General features: G+C 39.1%; 1 protein-coding gene across 4 annotated transcripts in view; it reads left to right on the top strand.

The window, feature by feature from the left end:
- The window catches only part of PANK1 (pantothenate kinase 1), a 62542-nt gene that overhangs the window by 34346 nt on the left and 4982 nt on the right, over nucleotides 1-23214 (top strand). For 3 of the 4 annotated variants that reach the window (XM_025397761.1, XM_025397763.1, XM_025397762.1), the window contains 5 exons: nucleotides 213-565; nucleotides 11632-11885; nucleotides 17205-17381; nucleotides 17877-18000; nucleotides 22438-22563. In XM_025397761.1, the coding sequence (XP_025253546.1) occupies nucleotides 213-565; nucleotides 11632-11885; nucleotides 17205-17381; nucleotides 17877-18000; nucleotides 22438-22563 (1034 nt within the window). The remainder of the gene's footprint in view (nucleotides 1-212; nucleotides 566-11631; nucleotides 11886-17204; nucleotides 17382-17876; nucleotides 18001-22437; nucleotides 22564-23214) is intronic. The other variant, XM_025397764.1, reaches the window with a different exon arrangement.

The raw sequence follows: 23214 nt of genomic DNA, 5'->3' as shown, positions 1-23214 counted from the left end.
CAGTGGCGTGTGAGCAGAGCCATGGGCACTCTTTCAATTGTAAAATTTTCTCTATCTGTGACTCCTTCCAGGCACATGTTGAATTCAAATAAATTGAATGTTAAATGCACATGTAGATATGACACCACTGCATTTGCTTATTTAATATTGAAAAACTGAACACTTCTTTGCACGCATAGCTTTCAGCAGCGCTCTTTCTTTCTGTCCTTTAGCATTCCCATGGTTTGGCATGGACATCGGTGGAACGCTGGTTAAATTGGTCTACTTCGAACCGAAGGATATTACAGCAGAAGAGGAGCAAGAGGAAGTAGAGAACCTGAAGAGCATCCGGAAGTATTTGACTTCTAATACTGCTTATGGGAAAACTGGGATCCGAGACGTCCACCTGGAACTGAAAAACCTGACCATGTGTGGACGCAAAGGGAACCTGCACTTCATCCGCTTTCCCAGCTGTGCTATGCACAGGTTCATTCAGATGGGCAGCGAGAAAAACTTCTCTAGCCTTCACACCACCCTGTGTGCTACAGGAGGTGGAGCTTTCAAGTTTGAAGAGGACTTCAGAATGGTAGGTCGGGTTTGTCTTTGTTAAAACAGCAAAACCTTTCACATGTCCATAATCATGGCCACTCACACCTAAGAACCAGACTACTAGCCTTGGGACTCTGGACAAGCTTATGTCACCTCTCTGTGCCTCAGTTTTCTCACCTATACAAGAATAAAAACAGCTCCTACCTCACAGGGTTGTTACATGTAGGATTAAATGAGATAATATGTACCTGGCACTTAGTAAGTGCTCAATATAGTTATCATCATCATCATTTCTATTACAATTATTGCTGGGTAATATGCTAAAGGCAAGATGCTAAAATCCCTTCTGAAGTATTTCAGTTAGAATTATCCACAGACTTTTACTATATAATCATGATGCCAATTTTATGCGTATATAAACAGAGACCCACGGGAAGGCTTCTATGACTCCTATCAAAAATGATTACTTCTATCTACGCATTTGCTCTCAAGTGCCTTTTTTCAGCATATGAATGCCATTCAGAAGTTTTGCTCACAAACAGAAGTGAAATCTGTAATATTATTTATCAGTGAATTCCTTCATTAATGAATACCATTTAGGGAGTATAATTTTATATAGTAAGGATAAGATAATGCTGTATCCTGACTGGTAGTACATACCAACTGTACGTTGCTTATTTAGATTTAACAAATGAAGCTAAATGGAAGATGTGGATAGGTAACATACAGTCCAATGTTTCTCTTTTTTTTAGCATTCCTTTAACATCTGCGCATTCCAATTTCTTCATTTTCTACCAGCAATATAATAATCTCCATACTGTGTAGTCTTTATTTTATAAAGTGAGAATAAAGTGAAACAATAGATGTAGATATATCTTGGAAAGGAAGGGAAGGAAGCTAGATAAACAAAAGTGATTGAATATAGAAGAAGGAAGGGTTGGGAGATTTTAGGATTAGTCTTACTACAAAGTCGAACATATAGTGAGGTAAGTCATAAAACACATATTCTCAAAGCCTCTAGTACAAATTACTGCCATTTTGTGCCCAACTAATGTAATCCAGTCTTGCTATAAAGTCTGTCATTAATGAATCAGTGCACATTCATGATATTCAATAAAGCTATAAATGCAAATTTTACTTGTGCCATCAAAAGTAACCCCATTTACCTCATTGATTATAGTAAGTTTCTGTAAGAGCAGACAACAGAGTCCTAGAATAGTATCCTAAGTGAGACTAATTATCTTCAGGTTTTGTTTTTTTCTTCTATGTCCCCTCCTATTACCCATCATAGAGTTTGACTTGCCACTTACTTAAATGACCCCTGGAATCCGTTTCTCACCAAAGAGGCTCATGATCAAAGAGTTTTAAAACTGAGACGTTTGAGATCCATGGGCTTGAGAACTAAGTTTCAGTCCATAATGGAACCTGAATTCCAGTCCTGTTTCTAGATTTCATCAGCTAGGTGACTGGGCAAGACCTGTCCCTCCTCTGGGCCTCATTTTGTCATCTGCAAAGAGGTGGGAGTAAGACTTCAGAACTGAAGGTGACCTCTGGAGGTGAGAAAGTGTAGCATTCTTGTGCTACATAGATAAGAAACTAAAGCTGCCAGAGAGATCAAAAGCTTCTAGCAATGCCACTTAGGTAAGAGCTGGGACTTGGACTCAATTCTGATTCATAAAGAAATACTGATCCACTCTTACTGCTCTGAGCTCCTCAGGTCCCTCAAGGACACGCTATCTGTCCATTTGCACTGGAGAGCCTGAAGTGAACCAGAGTGACCCAGAGGATTTATGCAACCTCTGTCAATGCCTCCATCTCCCCCCTGGGGTAATGTATACCCTGGGAGAAAGTTACTCAATATGTGCTGGCCACGAGCAGGTGTATTTCTCAAGGTTCTAAGCTGAGAAAAGTCACATCTCATTACGACCAAGATAAAGAAGCCTCTCCTCCTTTGGACAGGCTTTTGAAGCCGAATGAGGAGACTGGAGTAGGGAGCAAGTATGTAGCATTTGTTAAATAGCCTGGCCAGGTTGGGCATCCATCTGTGAAAGAAGAGTCTATGGACTGCCTTCTGTATCCAGGCTGAGTCTCAGCCAAAGTGAAGACAGAATTGAAATAGATAGATCTTTTCCTATAGCCCGTTTGATATTATGTTAGTGATGTGCCTGAGTCTTTCCAAATTTTATGAGGATGAATAGGTGCTATCCTCCTTCCTAAGCATTCATTCACTCACTCAACAAATACTTTATCATGCACTTTCAATGCACCAAGTACTGTTACGAACAAAATAAAGCCCCTGCTCACCATGATCTTGTATTCTAGTGGGGGAAGACAGTCAATAATCAAATTAAAAAGAGAATATAGAGCCGGGTGAAAGGGGCTCATGCCTGTAATCCCAGCACTTTGGAAGGTTGAGGCAGGTGGATTGCTTGAGGCTAGGAGTTTGAAACCAGCCTGGCCAACATGGCGTAAGCCTGTCTTTACTAAAAATACAAAAATAAACCAGGCGAGGTGGCACACGCCTGTAATCCCAGCTACTCAGGAGGCTGAGGCACAAGAATGTCTTGAACCTGGGAGGCCAAGGTTGCAGTGAGCTGAGATCGCACCATTGCACTCCAGCCTGGGTGACAGAGTAAGACTGTCTCAAAAAACAAAGTGAATATAGAATATGTCAAATGGTGATAATTACTATGAATGGAGGGAAAAAACCAGGGCAAAGAAGATAGGGAGTGCTGGCAGGGTCTTTGTGTGACTAGGTTATGTTGGAGCAGAGACCTGAAGAAATAAGACAGCAAATCATGCAAAGAAAGAGTATGTTAAGCAGATGGAGCAGTGAGTGCCAAGGCCCTTAGTGTCCTAATAATCCAAGCTCTCCTCATTTCTAGAATAGAAAATCAAAGATGTTAACTTAATTGTAAAGGATCAATATGTACTACTGTACATATTCATACAATTTGACAAATCATACAGAAGTGCATCTACATACCTATAAAGTCCTGTTCTTGTTATTGCATAAAATCACTGTTTTTGGTATAACACAACTTTGCAGATAGGAGTTTGAAAAGTCCATCTGTGTGATTTATTTGAGTGATTAGGGCTAGGTAAAAGATGTTCAACAGACCCTGAATAGTAAGCAATTGTTATATTTGAATAATATTTTTAAAAAATACATACTCTATGTACTTGAATCCTTAGATAATGTAACTATTCTTCATTCCATTTAAAATGTACAAGAAAGAACTATAAACCATGACACAATCATTAAATTAGACCTGTATAGAATACTCTCAGTTGAACAGATCTGCACTTTGTTCCTCCTTTTTCTTTCCTTCTTTTTTTTCTTCCCATCATCCCTCCCCTCCTTCTTTCCTTTCTTGTTTTCTTTTTTAACATTTTAGGATCATTATCACAACCAAATTTTTGACTGGCAAAAATTAGCCTTCAAAATCAATGATTTATCACAATGGAACACAGAAGAAAAACTTAGCCTAACTTCAGATAGGCTAAGATGTTGATAAGCCGATGAGGAATTCCCACCATTTAAAAAGTGGCTTTCAAGACGGAGAACTCTGCATGACTGTGCACCAAGGCCCTGTAGGTTTCAGTGAATTTTGTGTTTATTCCCATTGTCTATATTCTGTGGGTTTTGTTTTAAATAACCTAGCAGAATATTTTATGTACAGATTCTAGTATTTTTATTCACAACCACACTTCTAACTTCAACAACCGTATTCTCAAGAATGCAAGGTATTTTTAACATCAGAAAATTTATTTTTCAAAAGTCATTAGTTCTGCCCATGTAGCTTTTCATTACAATACAGACATACCTTGTTGTATTGCCTTTTGCTTTATTATGCTTCATTTTTTGCACTTCACAGATACTGCGTTTTTTACAAATTGAAGGTTTGTGGCAACCCTGCATTGAGCAAGTCTATTGGCACTATTTTTTCAATGGCTTGTACTCACATTTGTCTATGTCACATGTAGGTAATTCTTGCTGTATTTCAAACTTTTTAATTATTATTGTATCTGTTATGGTGATCTGTGATCAGTGATCAGTGATGTCACTGTTGTAATTGTTTTGGGGCACCACATTATGCCCATGTAAGATGGCAAACTTAATTGATAAATGTTGTATGTTCTGACTGCTCCACTGACAGGCTGTCCCCCCATCTCTCTCCCTACCTCAGGCTTCCCTATTTCCTGAGACACAGCAATATTGAAATTAGGCCAGTTAATAGTCTTACTGTTGGCCTAATTGGCTTCTACATATTCAAGTGAAAGGAAGAGTCACATGTCCCACACTTTAAATCAAAAGCTAGAAATCATTATGCTTAGTGAGAAAGGCATGCTGAAAACCGAGACAGACCAAAGCCTAGGCCTCTTGTGCCATATGGTTAGCCAGATTGTGAATGCAAAGGAAAATTAAACGTGCTACTCCAGTGAATACACAAATAATAAGAAAGAAAAACAGATTTATGGCTGATACAGACTTTTAGTTGTCCGGATTAAAGATCAAACCACCCACAACATTCCCTTAAGCCAAAGTCTAATCCAGAGCAAGGCCCTAACTCTTCAATTCTCTAGAGTCTGAGAGAGGTGAGGAAGCTGCCAAAGAAAAGTTGAAAGGTAGGCGGGGTCCTGTGGCTCATGCCTATAATCCCATTACTTTGGGAGGCTAAGGTGGGTGGATCGCTTGAACCCAGTAGTTCAAGACCAGCCTGGGCAACATAGTGAAACCCTGTCTCTACACAAAATAAAAAAATTAGCTAGATGGGGTGGTGCACCCCTGTAGTCCCAGCAACTCAGGAGGCTGAGATAGAGGATCACTTGAGCCCAGGAGACAGAGGTTGCAGTAAGCTATGATTGTGCCACTGCACTCCAGCCTGGGTGACAGAGTGATACCCTGTCTCAAAAAAAACATGAAAAGAAAAGTGGGAAGGTAGCAGAGGTTGTTGGTTTGTGAGGTTTAAGGAAAGAAGCCATGTCCATAACATTAAAGTGCAAGATAAAGTCCCAAGTGCAATGTAGAAGCTGCAGCAAGCTAATCAGGAAATAGAGTTAAAGTCACTAATGAAGGTGATGCATTCAACAACAGATTTCCAGTGTAGATGAAATAGCCTTATATTGTTTTGGAAGAAGAGACCACCTAAAACTTTCATAGTAGAGAACAGAAGTCAGTGCCTGGCTTCAAAGCTTCAAGGGACAGGGTAACTCTCTTGTTAAGGGCTAATGCAGCTGGTAACTTGAAGTTGAAACCAATGCTCATTGACCATTCTGAAAATCATGTGGCCCTTAAGAATTATGCTAAATCCATTCTCCCTGTGCTTTACGAATGTAACAATAAGGCATGGATGATAGTACATCTGTTTATAGCATGGTTTACTAAATACTTAAGCCCACTATTTAGACCTACTGCTCAGAAAAAAAAATCTTTTCAAAGTTTTACTGCTCATTGACAATGCAACTAGTCACCCAACAATTCTAACGGAGATGTAAGAGGAGATTAATGTTTTCACGCCTATTAATATACAGCATCCATTCTGCAGCTCATAAATCAAGGAATAATTACAAGATTCAAGTTTTATTATTTAAGAAATACTTTTTTTTTTTTTTTAAAGAAATACTTTTCATAGGCTATAGCTGCCATAGATCACAGTTCCTTTGATAGATCTGGGTAAAATCAATTAGAAACCTCTGGAAAAGATTCACTATTCTAGATGCCATTAAGAACATTTGAGATTCAAGTGGGCGGAGTAAAATAGAATTAGAAGGAGTTTGGAAGAAGTGAATTTCAGCCTCATGGACAGAGTTCAAGATGTCAGTGAAGAAAGTAACCACAGATATGGTAGAACTAGCCAGAGAACTAGAATCAGAAGTGGATCCTGAAGATATGACTGAATTTCTACAATCTCATGATAAAACTTGAATGAATGAGGTGTTGCCTCTTACGGATGAGCAAAGAAAATGGTTTCTTGAGATGGAATCTTCTTCTGGTGAAAATGCTGTGAACGTTGTTGAAATGACAACAAAGGATTTAGAATATTATATAAACTTAGTTGATAAAGCAGTGGCAGGGTTTGAGAGGATGGACTCCAATTTTGAAAGAAGTTCTATGGTGGATAAAATGCTATCAAACAACATTCCATGCTGTGGAGAAATCTTGTGAAAAGAAGAGTCAACCAATGCAGCAAACTTCATTCTTGTCTTATTTTTAGAACTTTCCACAGCCACCCCAACCCTCAGCGAACCCTACTTTGATTAGTCAGCAGCTCTCAACATTGAGGCAAGACTCCACCAGCAAAAATATTACTAAATTTTTAGCATTTTTTAGCAATAAAATATTTTAAAATTCAGGTATTTCCTTTTTTTTTTTTTAGACATAATGCTAGACCAGGCACGGTGGCTTACGCCTGTAATCCCAGCACTTTGGGAGGCCAAGGCAGGTGGATCATGACGTCAGGAAATCAAGACCATCCTGGCTAACACGGTGAAACTCCGTCTCTACTAAAAATACAAAAAATTAACCAGACGTGGTGGCAGGTGCCTATAGTCCCAGCTACTCGGGAGGCTGAGGCAGGAGAATGGCATGAACCCGGGAGGCAGAGCTTGCAGTGACCCCAGATTGTGCCACTGCACTCCAGCCTGGGCAACAGAGTGAGACTCCATCTCAAAAAAAAAAAAAAAAGACATAATGCTATTGCACACTCAATGTACTACAGTATAGTGTAAACAACTTTTTTATTTTATTTTATTTTATTTTATTTGAGACGAAGTTTTGCTTTGTGCCCAGGCTGGAGTGCAGTGGCGTGATCTCGGCTCACTGCAACACCTGCCTCCTGGGTTCAGGCGATTCTCCTACCCCAGCCTCCCAAGTAGCTGGAATTACAGATACATCATGACCACGCCTGGCTAATTTTTGTATTTTTAGTAGAAACATCATGTTGGCCAGGCTGGTCTCAAACTCCTGACCTCAAGTGATCTGCCTGCCTAGGCCTCCCAAAGTGCTGAGATTACAGGCATGAGCCATCACCCCTGGCAGTGTCAACAACTTTTATATGCACTAAGAAACCAAAAAACTCATGTGACTTGCTTTATTGCAGTATTCACTTTACTGAGATGGTCCGGAACTCAACCTGCAACATCTTGGAAGTATGCATGTAGATACTTGTGAGTTTTGTCCAGTCCAAACCTAACATTGACTAGAAGTCAGAAGTAACTCTTTTAGTTACTTTAAATGTAAAAAAATTACCTACCTTTAGAACAAGTAGGATATAACAATAGTCTTATTCGGTTGACATGAAACTTAGGGCAGCAGAAAGGGTTTTCTGATTACTTTCATCACTTTTTTTTCAGTGTGTGAGGACTTAAGAATTGGCTTTTCTTATGCCAGAAATCTCCAAGGGACCAGTCTTAAAAAGTGTATAGTGGTGGAAAAGTCATCATGAGCGGGTAGGACACCTATGGATCTGTGGAATGTCTAAACCTAAGAGCATCATTTACGAACACTTGTTACCTTGGTCCCTGTTATTAATCTGAGGACTGATTTGTGATATTGCAGGAGCATAAGATTTGGTAGACACTATCATTCTCACTTTCATTCTGGCTTGAGACTTGACCACTCATAGATGGCCCCCGTCATCATTTGATAGAGGGAGGAAAAAGCTATCCTTGAGGTTTTTGTTATATTTCTCAGTCACTAAGCATGTTTGAAATTCGTCTCTCTCAGGTCTCTGTAGGTCTCCTTTGTGAAAAGAAAAGAACCATCTTATGGATTTCTGGCTCTTAAAAAATAGGGTCATCTGGTAACACTGGGCCCCTAACATCGCATGGCAACAGTGGGCGGCAGGTGAATTTTAAATAGGTGCAGGTTGACTTATTTGCTACAGTTCTTATTCTGTGACTCTACATCTAGTCAAAGCCTTTGCTCCTTTGTTTTCTTACAGTCTCCTTTAGGCATTTGAGTCTGTGGCCCTTGATGTAAAGAAAACTAAGCCCTGAGAGAGAGTGTTTCTCACTAGCTGAAATCTCAACATGCTGTTTTAAGCTTTGCACAAAGTTAATTCAGTTGTACTAATGGACTGCAAAGTCTGATAATTGATTCCCAACTTGTCCTGAATTTCAGATGGCCTATATGAAAATGCAAGTAGCAGTGTGACTCACTGCCTGCACCCTGTCATTTTTCCCAGATGGTGAAGGTTTTTGAGGGAGCTCTCTGTAGGGTTCAGTGAAAGTGACATGTATCTGTTTCCCTGTCTGAGGATGCACGACCTCAAGCTTGAGATATCCACCCCTCAGTGAAATGTGTAGAGGAGATGTTTGTTTGCTGCTAGTACTTTGTTAGAAAATGATTTTTAGGGAAAAGGTGAAATAATGATGTTTCTTTTCAGGTCAAAGTAGTACATGCGTAGATTATTTGCCTTGGCAGGTTTTTCTTTTTTTCCTAGTATAGTTTCAGGAGGTCCAGCAGGGCAGACTTTGTGTTTGTGTTTGTTATGTTGGCTCTGGAATTGGCTGTCAATATTGTTGATGAACCTCTGATTAATTTTTAAGCAGTTAAACTATACTTCCAAAACTGGCTGATGAAATTGCTACTTTTCAGTTTGGGGTGATCCAAGAGATAATAACTCCGTGTTCCATGTAATAAATGTTTATTAAGCAATTATTATGTGCAGGCCTTTGAGCATAGTGCTAAGGGGCAGCGAGAGACCCAGAAACCAAGCCAGAGTGTGACCTGTGCTGTAAGTGCAATGGAAGGCTGTGGAATCAGGGAGAACAGAGGAAATAGTGTTTACACTGCTATGCCCTGCTGTAGTCTTTCAGGTCTCCAGATAGTTTTATGTCTGTAATTTTGCTTCTTAAAACATGTATAATTATGTATATCTCATCCAGGAGTTTCACTTGGTAAAAAAAGAAATGTTTAGAACCATTTATGAGGTAGATTTACTTAGCACCATGGGTCATTTAGAATGTTTATTTCAAGAATACATCCACTATCTGGTTGGTAACCTATTCTAACTAATTCTGTTCTGCAGGTATATAATCAGAGGATTTTGTTAAATAGGAAATTCAAATGAGTAACAGGAAGTCAAAAATGTTGTTTTAGCTCTTTTTTTTGCTTGTTTAGACAGAATCTCAATCTGTTGTCCAGGCTGGAGTGCAGCGACATGATCATGGCTCCCTGCAGCCTTGACCTCCCAAGACTCGGTGATCCTCCCACCTCAGCCTCCCAAGCAGCTAGGACCAGCAGCATGTACCCCACGTCAGGCAAATTTTTTTTTTTTAAGAGATGGGGTCTCCCTATATTGCCCAGGTTGTTCTCAAAATCCGTAACTCAAGTGATCCTCTCACTTCGGTGCCCCAAAATGCCGGAATTACAGGTGTGAACTACCACACCCCAGCCCGTTTTAGCTCTTAACTTTTATAATGAAGATAATATCTTTTTGACAAAATATCTAAGTCTAGCACTTGTGTAGGCTGTTTCCAGACTCCAGAAGCAGTACCCATTATGACAATGAAGACATGAGAAGTACACAGCAAGTCATTGGGAGATATTTGCTAGTTGTGTCACCTAGGAAAGTTATTTAAGTTCTGTGAATCTTAACCATAGAATAAGGTTGATAGTACCTACTTTTAGGGTTTTAGGGAGAACTAAATAATCTGGTACAAGGGTTTGGCATGTAGTAAACAGTAAATACTTGCGATTATATTTTTAAAGAGTTTTTTTTTTTTTAAATTATATTGGGTCTTTTAAATTATCTTCATTTGTTCAGTTTCATGTTTGTGGTTGTTAGATTTTTTTTTCTTTCTTTGGTCCATGGAAAATGATCATGAATCCAGATCTCTGGGCCAGTAGTAATATATTTGAGGATCATAAATTAAACTTTTGAGAATGCAAAATGGCTACCAGACCCTAAGCCTAGCCCTCAGCCAGGTCATTCCCCTTTACCTTTTTGCCCCTGTCCATTTTTGTCTCACAGGAACATAATAGGATAGTTGGGGACCACCCCAGACATTAATAAAAGAGCTAACTCTTTTTTTAACCCTTTGTATTTGCCAAGGCCTATGTAAGCACTTTACCTATATTTTTAGGTAATCTTCACAGCAGCACTCTGCAATGAGTGTTATGATTATCTTCCCCATTTTACACATGAGAGCACTGAGGTTTGAGAAATCTTTCAGTTAAGTAAATTTTAGAGCTAGAATTCAAAGCCAGATCTAACTCCAAAGCTGAAGCCTGGAAAAAGGGGAGTTGGGCTTTGTGGGCTCAAAGGTGATTCACCCCAGTTCCCAGTCCCTCGGGACTTCATGCTCTACCAAGGAAGTATAGCATTTTTGTTGCTTTCTGAGTATTCTCAGTCTGCTCACCCTGTGCAAGCACCTCTTTCTTGGCGGCATCCCCTATTAGATTCCTGTGGCTGCTGTAACAAATAAACTTAATGATTCAAACAACAGAAATTTATTTGCTCACAGTTCTTAATGCCAGAAGTTCAAATTCAAAGCATTGGCGGGACCGTACTTCCTTCAGTGGCTCTTGGAGATGCCATTCTTTGCCTCTTCCAGCTTCTGGTGACTGTCAGCATTCCTTGGCCCGTTGAGCAGCACTCCAGTCTCTGCCTTTGTCTTCATACGGCCTTCTCCTCTGCATCCTTTAAATCTCTCCTGTGTGTCTGTATGCTTGCCATTGGACCCAGGGCCTACCCCAATAATCCAGGATGGTCACTTCTTCTCAAGATACTCAATTAGATCTGCAAAGACCCTTTTTCCAAATAAAGTCACATTCACAGGTGCTGAGAATTAGGACATAGTGCCATCTTTCAGGGACCACCATTCAACCCATGACACATGCTGATGGGTGCATTTCAAGCAACCAGGCAAGCTCTTGTCCTTTAGCATGCACTGTGGGCAGGTATGACATCTAGCCAAGGCTACTTTTCCTGTGCAGTGGCTGATTATCTGCAAGATTTTACAACTTGTTTTAAGGGTGTCTCCAAGCTTTTAATATGAATGACCCCAACTTAGCTAGAACTAAAACCTCTGGGGCTTCCCCTTAAGTGGTCGCCTATCTCAAAAGGTTTTATTTTGTTGTTTGTTTTGTTTTAGATTGCTGACCTGCAGCTGCATAAACTGGATGAACTGGACTGTCTGATTCAGGGCCTGCTTTATGTCGACTCTGTTGGCTTCAACGGCAAGCCAGAATGTTACTATTTTGAAAATCCCACAAATCCTGAATTGTGTCAAAAAAAGCCGTACTGCCTTGATAACCCATACCCTATGTTGCTGGTTAACATGGGCTCAGGTGTCAGCATTCTAGCTGTGTACTCCAAGGACAACTATAAAAGAGTTACAGGGACCAGGTAAACATGTTTCCACTTGTGCTTGAACCCAGACCTCTTTCTTGATGATCAGTTTATAGTAAAAGTTTATGCATATTGAATACATCTTTAAAAGAAATATCTTGACCTCCTTGGCCAACCAAAAAGAATTTCTCAAATGGTGTGTTAAAGTGGTATGTGGGTGATTTATATAAATGTTAATAAAACACAGTCCCTGCCTTGATAGAAATTTTGGTCAGATTGAGGGAAGAAGGATTGCACACACCAGAAATTTGCCAACAAGGGGATATACGTTAAGTGTCAGATGATTGGCAGGGTCAGTAGAATTCAGATGGAAGAATACTTGGGATGGTCAGAGATGACTTCAGAAGAAACCTTCTTTTGGACCCTCATTGATGCCTAGCTCGGAATGACTTGCTTGAAATAATATACCAATCCAAACAACAAACCAAATTAGGTCTACAAAGAATGTCTTTTTACCCTCAGCCAAATGCTCCACCTGAAAACGGGAATAGTCAGCACACCTCGTAGGGAATTTTGGAGTGGAGTAGACAGGGAAACAGCACCATGGCCACAGTGAGGCAGAGGGACTTGTTTTTTAGTGCACACACCCCAAGGCCCATGTAAGAGCCAAGGGGCTCAGCTTCCTGTTAATGGGGTTTCAACATGGGAAAAACATCTGGGGTCAGATCTCTCTAAAACATCACAGTGTAAACAAAACTAAATAGGTTTTCCTTAATTCTAGGAGGAGAATTTGGTATGAAGCATTTCTCCAGCATGTGGAACCGTAGAACCCATTTTTAGAGGAGCATCTTAGGAGATTAGTGCCATGCAGAATGTGCTTTGGGATTTGGTGTTGAAACCCGGGTTTTTGATAGCTGCAGATATGTCACTTCTCTGGGTCTCAGTATCATCATTTCCGCCATGAAGGGGGTTGTTTCTTAGATTACTTCTACAGACTTCTCCAGTACTGAAATTCTGCAGGACTACTCACCCATTAGGAGGAGAACATTGCTTTTGCAGTACATTTCCATGACTTGTGATAGATGAGTGGCTCCCCACTGAAGAGGCGAAGATTTAACAGTGTCCCCCCAGGATATGTTTGACATTTTTTTTTCTTTTGTTGTTACAACTGGCATCTACTGGGTAGAGGTCAGGGGTGCTGCTAAAATCCTGTAGTACATAAGGCAACAAAAAATTATCGAGCCCCAAATATCAGTAATGCTGCCGTTGAGAAACCCTGGCATGCATGTACACACACACACACACACACACACACACATACACACACACACATACACATATACACATTCTAACTGAAGCCTACTTGTGTCCAGAGTATAGGCTTTGTTTTGTAAGTTAATTGCTACCAAGTATACATTTTCTTATTGAGAATATAGAAGCTTGATTGCTCACACAAGAAACAAAACTGACTCCGTGACCTCATGAGGACTGTCAGGAGTATCAGAGACATGAATATTTCAGCTGAGCTGGTTTTACATTAGGGAGTGATTTGATAAACATATAATTTTTAAGAAACTACAGACCTCCTCCCAGAAGGAGTAATTGAATTGGTAAAGCTAGTCCCAAGGTAAGAGCAAGCTGTGCGTTGTTCACAATTAGAGATATTTACAGTTTTATCAACACTTAACAATTTAATGAATTACATCACAGGGACACTTTCTTAAACTTGGAAGCTCTACGGATCTAGGTCATCTTGAATAGCTGCAAAGAAGCAAACTGTGGTGTTTGGCTTCTGTTATATGTGTAATAATGTCTATAAATATTGGTAAATGCCCTTTAATGTCCAGTATTCTCCAGTCATCAAGAAATTCTGTCTGGATGTTCCAGCTTCCCTATAAACTCTCTCTTCAATCAGTAGCTTTGGAAAGGTGCTACCGAAGCCTGCAGGTTAATAGAGAACCCTTTCAGGGCTACCACGAGAGGGGAGGGGAATGAAACATCAAGTCTGTGGGGCTATGATCCTGATCTAGAGTTGTTTTGCCAAAGGTTTCTTTTAATTCAAGTTAGGAAACCTCTGACATAAACAATTACAGTTGGCAGTGAAGTTAGTATCTATAGTTAGCGTGAGTGTGTAAAACACATTTTAGGAACCACTGTTTTAGCAAATGGCTTAGCTTTAAGTTTTGCTACTTCTATTGTGAACTGACAGCTGTCATTCCAGGTTTTTTCTTATTGTATTATACCTGATTTTCCCATTAAACTTTAAAGTTGTTTATTTTCAAGAAGCTACACAGGATGTTTCCTTTTAAACATGATTTCAAATGATTTATTTCAGTGTTACATATAATTTTGTTGCATCCCAGATTGGGTAGCAACATTTTTTTCCTAGTGAAACAACTCCAATTATAGAAGTCAATGGAAAAAATAGTACTTTATAGCTGACATTAGAATGTGTAGTTTGTTAAAAGAGGAATGCACATGATTTTGAAACTTTGGTGAAAGTAGCAGTACATCTCATCTCATTATTTTGGAATCTGTTTTAAGGGCATGAGCACTCAACTGAAGGTTTCTTCTGCTGTTTCCTAAAATCCCCCACTATGATGTTGTTTTGTTTTATTTTTAAATGGTGATAATATTCTACAGCTTTTTCTTGCATTTTTTTTTTTTGTCTCTTATACACTGAGGGTTTTTACTGTATGCCTACTGAAACAAACAGATGTATCTGACTGTGAGCAGGGAAATCACTTGATTAAATAATGGTTAGCAGGTTGAGGACATTAATAAAGTGCTGGGAGACATTTGGCTCCTCTGCAGCTGTGCATTCTTTCCTCCTATCTGCAGTGCACTCGCTGTCAAATGCATGCTCGCTTTACCTCATTTGTTCCAATTCTTTATGTGGAATCGTCTGTCATCTTCCAGTCATACAAGGCACTTGCCCTTTTTCATTTTTACCAACACATCAGCCAATGAGTTACCTTCTTTCTAAGTCAGCCAGTGTCTTCAGTTGCCTACCTTTGAGTGGGTTGTTGAATGCCTCAATTAATACAAATCCTTAATGTCCAAAGAAAGGTTATTCGTGGGGGTGAAAGATATTTAGAAGCTAGAAATGGGAGCAAAGACGTCTTTCTAAAAATACACGGGAGAAAGCAAACCAAATCCAAATGGCACACAAACCAGAACATGTTCCCACACTAGCTTTGTAGGTAGGCTGAAACCAGCAATGTAGAATGACATACTGCATTAAATGTAAATAAAGATAAACTTTCTTAGAGGAAATCCAAAGTTTCTACTGTGACTAAGTTGTGAAGGTAATAATGTACATAGACCTCTTCTTTTACTCATGGAACTGCATCTACAGTTTGGCTGCCTGCTACTGGTGGTGCCTAGCTACATAATTTTCCATGAAAACCCATAATTTCAATCATATATATATGTGTGTATGTGTATGTGTGTGTGTGTGTGTGTATATATATATATGAGTAAATTAAGTAAAATAAATATATATATATATATATATATATATATATTTTTTTTTTTTTTTTCTTCAGACGAAGTCCAGCTCTGTCACCCAGGCTGGAGTGCAGTGGCGCAATCTTGGCTCACTGCAATCTCCGCCAGGGTACAAGTAATCCCCCCACCTCAGCCTCCTGAGTAGCTGGGATTACAGGCGCATGCCACCACGCCTGGCTAATTTTTGTATTTTTGTATTTTTAGTAGAGACAGGGTTTCACCATGTTGGCCAGGCTGATCTCAAACTCCTGACCTCAGGTGATTCACCTGCCTTGGCCTCCAAAAGTGCTGGGATTACAGGCATGAGCCACCACGCCTGGCTTCAATCACGTATATTTTTATACAAATGACAATTTAAGAATATTACACATAGTTTCGCTATTTTATTTTATTTTATTATTTTTTGAGATGGAGTCTCGCTCTGTCTGTCGCCCAGGCTGGAGTGCAATGGTGCAATCCCGGTTCACTGCAACCTCCACCTCCTGGGTTCAAGCGATTCTCCTTCCTCAGTTTCCCAAGTAGCTTGGATTATAGGTGTGAACCACCACACCTGGCTAATGTTTGCATTTTTCATAGAAACGGAGTTTCACCGTGTTGGCCAGGCTAGTCTCAAACTCCTGACCTCAAGTAATTCACCTGTCTCAGCCTCCCAAAGTGCTGGGATTACAGGCATAAGCCACCACACCCAGTCAGTTTCGTTTTAGATGCATCTTCAAGAACTATGTACCTGTCTACAGTTTTGTACCTTCTTGTTAACAGTTATTGACCTTAAACATAACCTTAATCCCAAATTGATTTTATTCTTAGAAGTAAAAGCCAGTGCTCAAACACAAATTGAATTTCCAAAGCTAGTAGCTTCTTGGGGCTTTAGAACAGATGGATGTGAGCAGCTCTTCTTCATTTACTCTTCTACATGGTAAAGAAATAGGAAAACCTATGTCCATTAGCTTCAAGAATCAAAGCTTCTTTTCCTGCTGGGAGTTCACTGGCAATACTTTACTCTGAATCTGCTTTTCTTTCCATTAGGTAACTTTGATATTAATACACAATTGAGTTCATTCTTGGCTACTGTAATTACTTTCTAATTTTGTCTAGGCTATTTTAGAGGAAATTTCCCCCTAAACAAGTCAAAGGTTTTTAAATGTAGTTCAACCATTGGAACCACTTTATGACCTTTGTTACTGTTTTTTACTATTGAGTGGTAAGTAATATATTAAAAAACCTGGAGAGTCTACTAGAAAAAAATTTAGTGTCAGATCAATGGTTCCCTTCTAGAAATATTCAAGGAGGCTAAATGAGATTATCTCTGCTAGAGAAGCAAGGTCAGGTCAAAGACAGCTTTTAAAACTGGCCACTCCTGGCACAATCCTGTGTCAGTTTTGTCATCAGAGGGTTTGGCTTCATAGCTGTGAACTATGCTTTATGTACACACAAATTCTTTTTCTAGGTATTTCTATTCAGCTGCATATGGTTTTTTAATAGGAGTTATTTCTTGGTTGTTTGCTGCTTTCAGACCACCCAAATAGAAGAGATCATGATTTGGCCCCATTTCGTAGGTGGGAAGGCTGAACAAAGCACTCAGGTTAGTGGTTAGGTGAAGGTCTCACAACAGAAATCAGTGAGAGTCTTTCTTTGGTTTTGTTCTCAAATTTAGGGGCAAATTTTCCTTGATGTTTATTTTTTAGTCTCTGCCCTCTTTTCATATCCAGTCTACCCTAAAGCTCTGTTGCACCCTAGCACTTTAATTCAAGTGCCCCTTTGTTCATCTGCTTTTATTCACCCATATTAATAGTCTTGACGTAGTTGGGGACTTGGATGGGCATATCTTAAAGTAAAATTTAAAAATAAACCTTATTGTTCCTTCAGTCTTGGAGGTGGAACATTCCTAGGCCTATGTTGCTTGCTGACTGGTTGTGAGACCTTTGAAGAAGCTCTGGAAATGGCAGCTAAAGGCGACAGCACCAATGTTGATAAGCTGGTGAAGGACATTTACGGAGGAGACTATGAACGATTTGGCCTTCAAGGATCTGCTGTAGCATCAAGGTAGAGATTAAGTAGCTAGGAGCAGTAGTGATTAAACACAAGGCAGCCTCTCCACCCTGGCCATTCACTAAGTTATGTTTTAAAATGTCAATCCACCAGCCTGGTGCAGATACCTGTTGTATCAGAGCTCAGACTTGATCTCCTGCCCTTGATGAAGCACTGAGATATTTAGCTCTTGATGCTTGTTCTTAAAATAAGGCAACTTTGAAAGAAGGTTCTAGAAAACTGCAATAGTTTCACCTGTTTCATTCTTGTCCAGATATCTAGAGGCATTAAATTTTTTTCCCCCATCAATGGACATGCTACTTTGTCCCTATTAAGAAAAGGGCAGTCAGCCATGCATACTATAATCTTGTCTGCTTATAAACCATAGTAGCAAAATTGGATCACTTGAGTTTGAACAGTTACTCATAGAGCCTTCCACAGTACTTTGGTGGAAGGATGGGCCCTGCCTGAGGACGATTTTGAACACTCTCGCTAATATTTCCAACATAGCTTTGGCAACATGATGAGTAAAGAAAAGCGAGATTCCATCAGCAAGGAAGACCTCGCCCGGGCCACATTGGTCACCATCACCAACAACATTGGCTCCATTGCTCGGATGTGTGCGTTGAATGAGGTAAGGCCTTACTCAACCTGGTGAAAGCTGTTTGTCATTCATACACATCATCTGGGCAGTGCAATACCTGCTGACTCTTACACAGCTGCATATCCTTAGGAAAGCTTCCCTTTACTATAGTCACACTTTACAGAACAGGAGGGGTGTGTGTTGGGGGAGGGGGAAGAATATATGCTTTATTTTTAAGAAGGCACTGGATGATAATGAATGATAATGTGGAAACATGATACAATTACAACCCATGTCATAGTCTCTCTAACCGTCATTATTGCCATGTGTCCACTGAAATGTGAGGAAAAGGTCTGAGCATCCTTGAACATAACTGCAGGTAAAATGCTCGACTTGCAATATTCGATATTCTCTCTGCTTTCAGCTTCTTTACAGTGTTGCCTTGTGGCATGGAGTTCAAGCAGCATTGTACAGGGCTATCAAAGCACAGAGAGCTTGCTACAGCCAAGGCCAGCCAGAGCCCCAGGCACAAAAAGGGGTGGAGCTGGTGACAGACAAAGTTTTATTAACATGTTTTGAAGCACTGCAAGATTCGCTTGGAAAAAATTGAACCTTTTCTGAAATACAAGGTGTGTAAAGTAGAACTCTTCACACTGAGGTGTATTAGAAAGACAAGAAAGAAGAATTGGGGCATGGAACAGGTCATAGGAAAGTATTAAAGAACCACAGTAGCTCTGTAATGGAGTTTTGATAAATATAGCTTTTAATAGAGAGGTGATATACATACAGAAGAAGGCTCAAATTATAAGCTTACAGTTGAATTTACACCACACAAGCACCCCTATATAGCCATCACTCAGATCAAGAAATAGAATATTATAGGTACTCAGAAAGCCCCTTGAGCCCCCTCCCAGTTGAATAGTTGAATGTTAGTGTATGAGGCAGTCTTTATGATACATGGGTGTTAGCCCTGCGTTTGAGTTCTGGGTTGACAAAAAACACACTCTCCTTGCATAACACTGAACAGAGTATGTTACTGGCCTGCAGATCAGGGACATACCTTTTCGGAAGCCCTCAGTTCAGATGGAGTTTAAATGGGAGGCTGATACTGAGAGAAAAGAGCATTCCAGAGATGTTTTTTCAAAGTCCACTTGAGTCTTGGGACTCAATGTAACAGAGTTTATTTCTTGACATTAACCTTTAAAGGGAATTTTTCCAAGTAATGAAACAAGCCCCAAGACCAATATGTGTGTAGCTGGCTGTACTCATGGGCTCTCAAAGGTCAGCTGGTAACACCCCTTGCCCCACAGAGCAATAGATGCCCTTTCCCCTACTTTCCACAGAGCTGGCTTCTTGTGCTTTTGGCTGGAGTAAGCCAGCAGGTCAGCAGGTCTTTTCACAGGTATCAGAATCCCTTTGGGAGAGAGCGACTGACTTTACTATTCACTTTTGATTTCAATTTCAATATTATCGATTGGTGGAGTATAGCAAGAGTGCCAATTTGAAAATGTAGCCATGTTACATTTTCACGTCAAACACTGGTTTGAGCAACTATTTTATATGTTTCTGTGGGGCTGAATGAGTGAAGGGAATCACCAGTTGCCTTGGGGCCAAGGCTCCCCCAGAGGGTGTCCAGTCAGTGCAGACTCCCAGTGGCTGCGCCAGTGACTGGCATTGTTGCGTTTCCCCATGAGAGCAGCCACCAAGTCCCTCAGTCCTTGCTTTGCTCTCTGGAGTCACTGATTTGAGACCCTTTGATTTCAGCCATTTCATTGAGGGACACCACATTTACCAAATCTAAAACATTTTTGCTGTGATTCTTGAGATGCTGTGAAATGCTTCCCCATCAATTTTAAATTTTCTGATTCAAATTTTTGAATAGATAATACAAACACATAATACAGACTACTAAGACATTAGAAGGATACACAAGGAAGTGAGTCACCATTTCCACTTCTGTCTGTCAGTGTTAACCTCAGTAGAGGCTGCCATTGTTTTTAGGATTTTTTTGTTTGTTTTTATTGTATGTATTACAATATATCTTTTGTTTATATTGTATGTAATGTAGGATACATTTATCTTTCTAAAGGTAACAAATTGTGTAACATTCTTTTTACAAAATAATAGTTTTATTGAAATATAATTATATGCTATACAATTCACCCTGCATATACTATTCTACATTTTGCTTTATCAGCTTTTTATTAAGAAGATGCATAAACATATGTAAAGGAGAGAGAACAGTATAAAGAACCTCCATATATCCATCAGTGCAGATTCTGCAATCATTAAGGCTTCACAACACATGCTTTCTCTCTCTCTATTTTCATCTTCCTCCTCCCTCCGGTCCTCTCTCCTCCTCCTTCCCTCTTTTTTGCTAAAATACTAGAAAACAAATCCAAGATATTATGTCAATCTACCCTATATGTTTTAATAAGCACCTCTAAAAATACTGCCTGTTGCTTTTTGATGTAGTAATGCGTCTTGAAATTGATCATATCAGTATATTTTAAATTGCTTCATTTTTAACGGCCCTATGGCATTTTAACATATAGATATGCTGTTATTGATTTGTTCAATTTCCTAATGATATTTAGTTTTTTCCAGTCTTTTACTATTGTTTAAATATTCATGGTGTATTTATATACGGTTTACACACATATATGTATACACACATATCATTTTGCCTATATGTGAGTATATAAATAGGATAAATTCCTAGAAGGGAACTTGCTGAGTCATAGGATATGTTGATTGTAGTATTAACAGATATAAAGTTCCCTCCATAAAGGTAGTTCAAATTTATATTCCCACCAAGCAGGGTTATAAGGGTACAAGTTTCTCCACAGAGAGTTATCAAACTTTTTTATTTTTTTCAATGTAATAGGTTAAAAATTATACCTTATTTTGGGATTAACTATTAATATTATTTACTCATTACTCTATTGGGTTGTTGGCCTTTTTTTCTTATTGATTTATGGAACTCTTAATTAAGTAACAAATCCATTTGATGTGAAATGTATGATAATATTTTCCATTTATTGCTTCCCATTTGGATTTGTTTGTGGTGATGTTTTTCCCCAAATAAATTTAACTTTTTAAAGTAAATATAGCAATTATTCTGAAATGATTTCCTTTATTATGCATTTTCTACTTCAACATTTTTTTCCAATTCTTCCATATTTTTCCCTAATCTCTTTTTCTTTTCTTTCTTTCTTTTCCTTCCCCCCCCCCCTTTTTTAACATCTTTGACCCACCTGGAATTTATTTGAAACATGAAATGCTCTTCCAGTTTTAATACCACTTCTACTCCTTCTGACTTTCTATTAGGGTAATGCAAGAATGGGCTTTCAGCAAATCCTCCCTTGGACTCCCTTGTTTTGGGAGAAAGGGCAAAGCTCCTCAATTTAATTAAATTTCTTTTTAGCCTGAGTTTCTTAGAGTGTTCCTTGCCACCTCTTAGTTTGGGTGGCTAGTTTTTTTTTTCTTAATGAAAATTTATTAAAACTACCTCCACTCCTCCACCCACGGAAAATGTTCAGTAGCTAATGGGTTCATGAATATTCATTGTTAAAACTTGAGGCAGTTAAAAGGTAATGTTCCCAGACCGTGATTACTCTCGATAAACTAAGCAGAAAATAATACCAGCTTCAAAGACTCTCTTGCCTTTGATATGAGTGAGTGACCATAGCAACTGGCTCTGAGTGAGTGAGTGAGTGAGTGGTGAGCAGCCTCCGCATGGTAGACAGGCTGAGCTCTGGTTTGAACTTAAGAAATATCTGGGGGAGTGGGAAGTATAACCAGTGCACTGGAGCTGGAAGCTTATGGGATTTGAAGAATGTCTGCATGAACAGGATAGGAGAGGAATGTTTATAAGTGTATGTTCAGAATGCAGAGCCATGATGACAAAAATAGAGTATTTTTTGTGACCCTATTTTAACTCATCTGTTGACCAAACAGGATATTCCACCATATATCCTGAGGGCAGAGATTGAGTATTCTTTCTTCTTTGTATTTCCAGTGTCCAGCACAGAGCAAATTGAGCATTATTCATTACACGAATAAACCATACCATAGCCATTTTATCTGTGAGTTGGTTATAAGAGTATTTTATACCTACAAGTTGGGGGATTGAGGTATTACACATGAAAATTTAGCTGAACTTGAACTCCAGTTAAAATTGTACATATGGGTGTGTTTTGGGAGCTTAATTTCATGTCAGACCTAAGGCAGTCTGACATAGCACCTGCAAATAAGTCCAATATCAGTTTCTGCCTTGCCCAGCAAAAATCTCAGCCTCTTGTTCTTGTGGAATGTACTATAAGGTTGGTTTAACTTCATTTTGGCAACATAGAAATAATTCCACCAAAAAAAAACAAGGAAAATTTACTCTTCAAGGTTCTGTACAGAGACATACATAACATTGGGTCTTTGCCAAATGCTATTTTTATGTCATGATTCAATTGTTTTCTTTAACATTTTTTCCAGAATATAGACAGAGTTGTGTTTGTTGGAAATTTTCTCAGAATCAATATGGTCTCCATGAAGCTGCTAGCATATGCCATGGATTTTTGGTCCAAAGGACAACTAAAAGCTCTATTTTTGGAACATGAGGTAGGTTGAGCTTGCATAGACTTACTGTCATATGTGGAGTATATTTTGGTTTGGCTAACCTATCAGCAGGTCTCTTAGTTTTTTAAATTGGTCAAGTAGAAAAGTTGCCATTTACACTTTGCATTTACACAAAGGATAATAAAAAAGTATATATTAAATGGAAGTGTTCTTATCCAACAACCAGGACTGGTAGTTGGTTAATTTGTTTTTTTTTAAAAGTTACTGGAAATGTAAATTAGGACAGTCATTATAGAAAACTGCATGGAAGTTTCAAAAAAACTAAAAATAAAATTACCATATGATCGAGCAGTTCCACCTCTGAGTATTTACCCAAAAGATTTAAAATCAGTATGTCGAAGAGATGTCTGCACTCCCATGTTTATTGCAGCACTACTCACAGTAACCAGGTTACGGAATTATCCTAAGTGTCTATCAGCAGATGAATGGGTTTTTTTAATGTGGTACGTATACACAATGGAATACTATTCAGCACTTAAAAAGAAATTATGTAGTTTGCAACAACATGGATGGAATTGGAAAACATAATGCTAAGTGAAATAAGCCAGGCACAGGAAGACATATGCATGTTCTCACTTATTTGTGGAATCTAAAACAATCAAACTCATAGAAGCAGAGAGTAGAATGGTGGTT

This window comes from Theropithecus gelada, chromosome 9, assembly GCF_003255815.1.
Source record: "Theropithecus gelada isolate Dixy chromosome 9, Tgel_1.0, whole genome shotgun sequence".
NCBI classification, from domain to species: domain Eukaryota; kingdom Metazoa; phylum Chordata; class Mammalia; order Primates; family Cercopithecidae; genus Theropithecus; species Theropithecus gelada.
The sequence above is the reverse complement of the archived record's forward strand: the minus strand, read 5'-3'. Positions and strand labels throughout refer to the sequence as shown.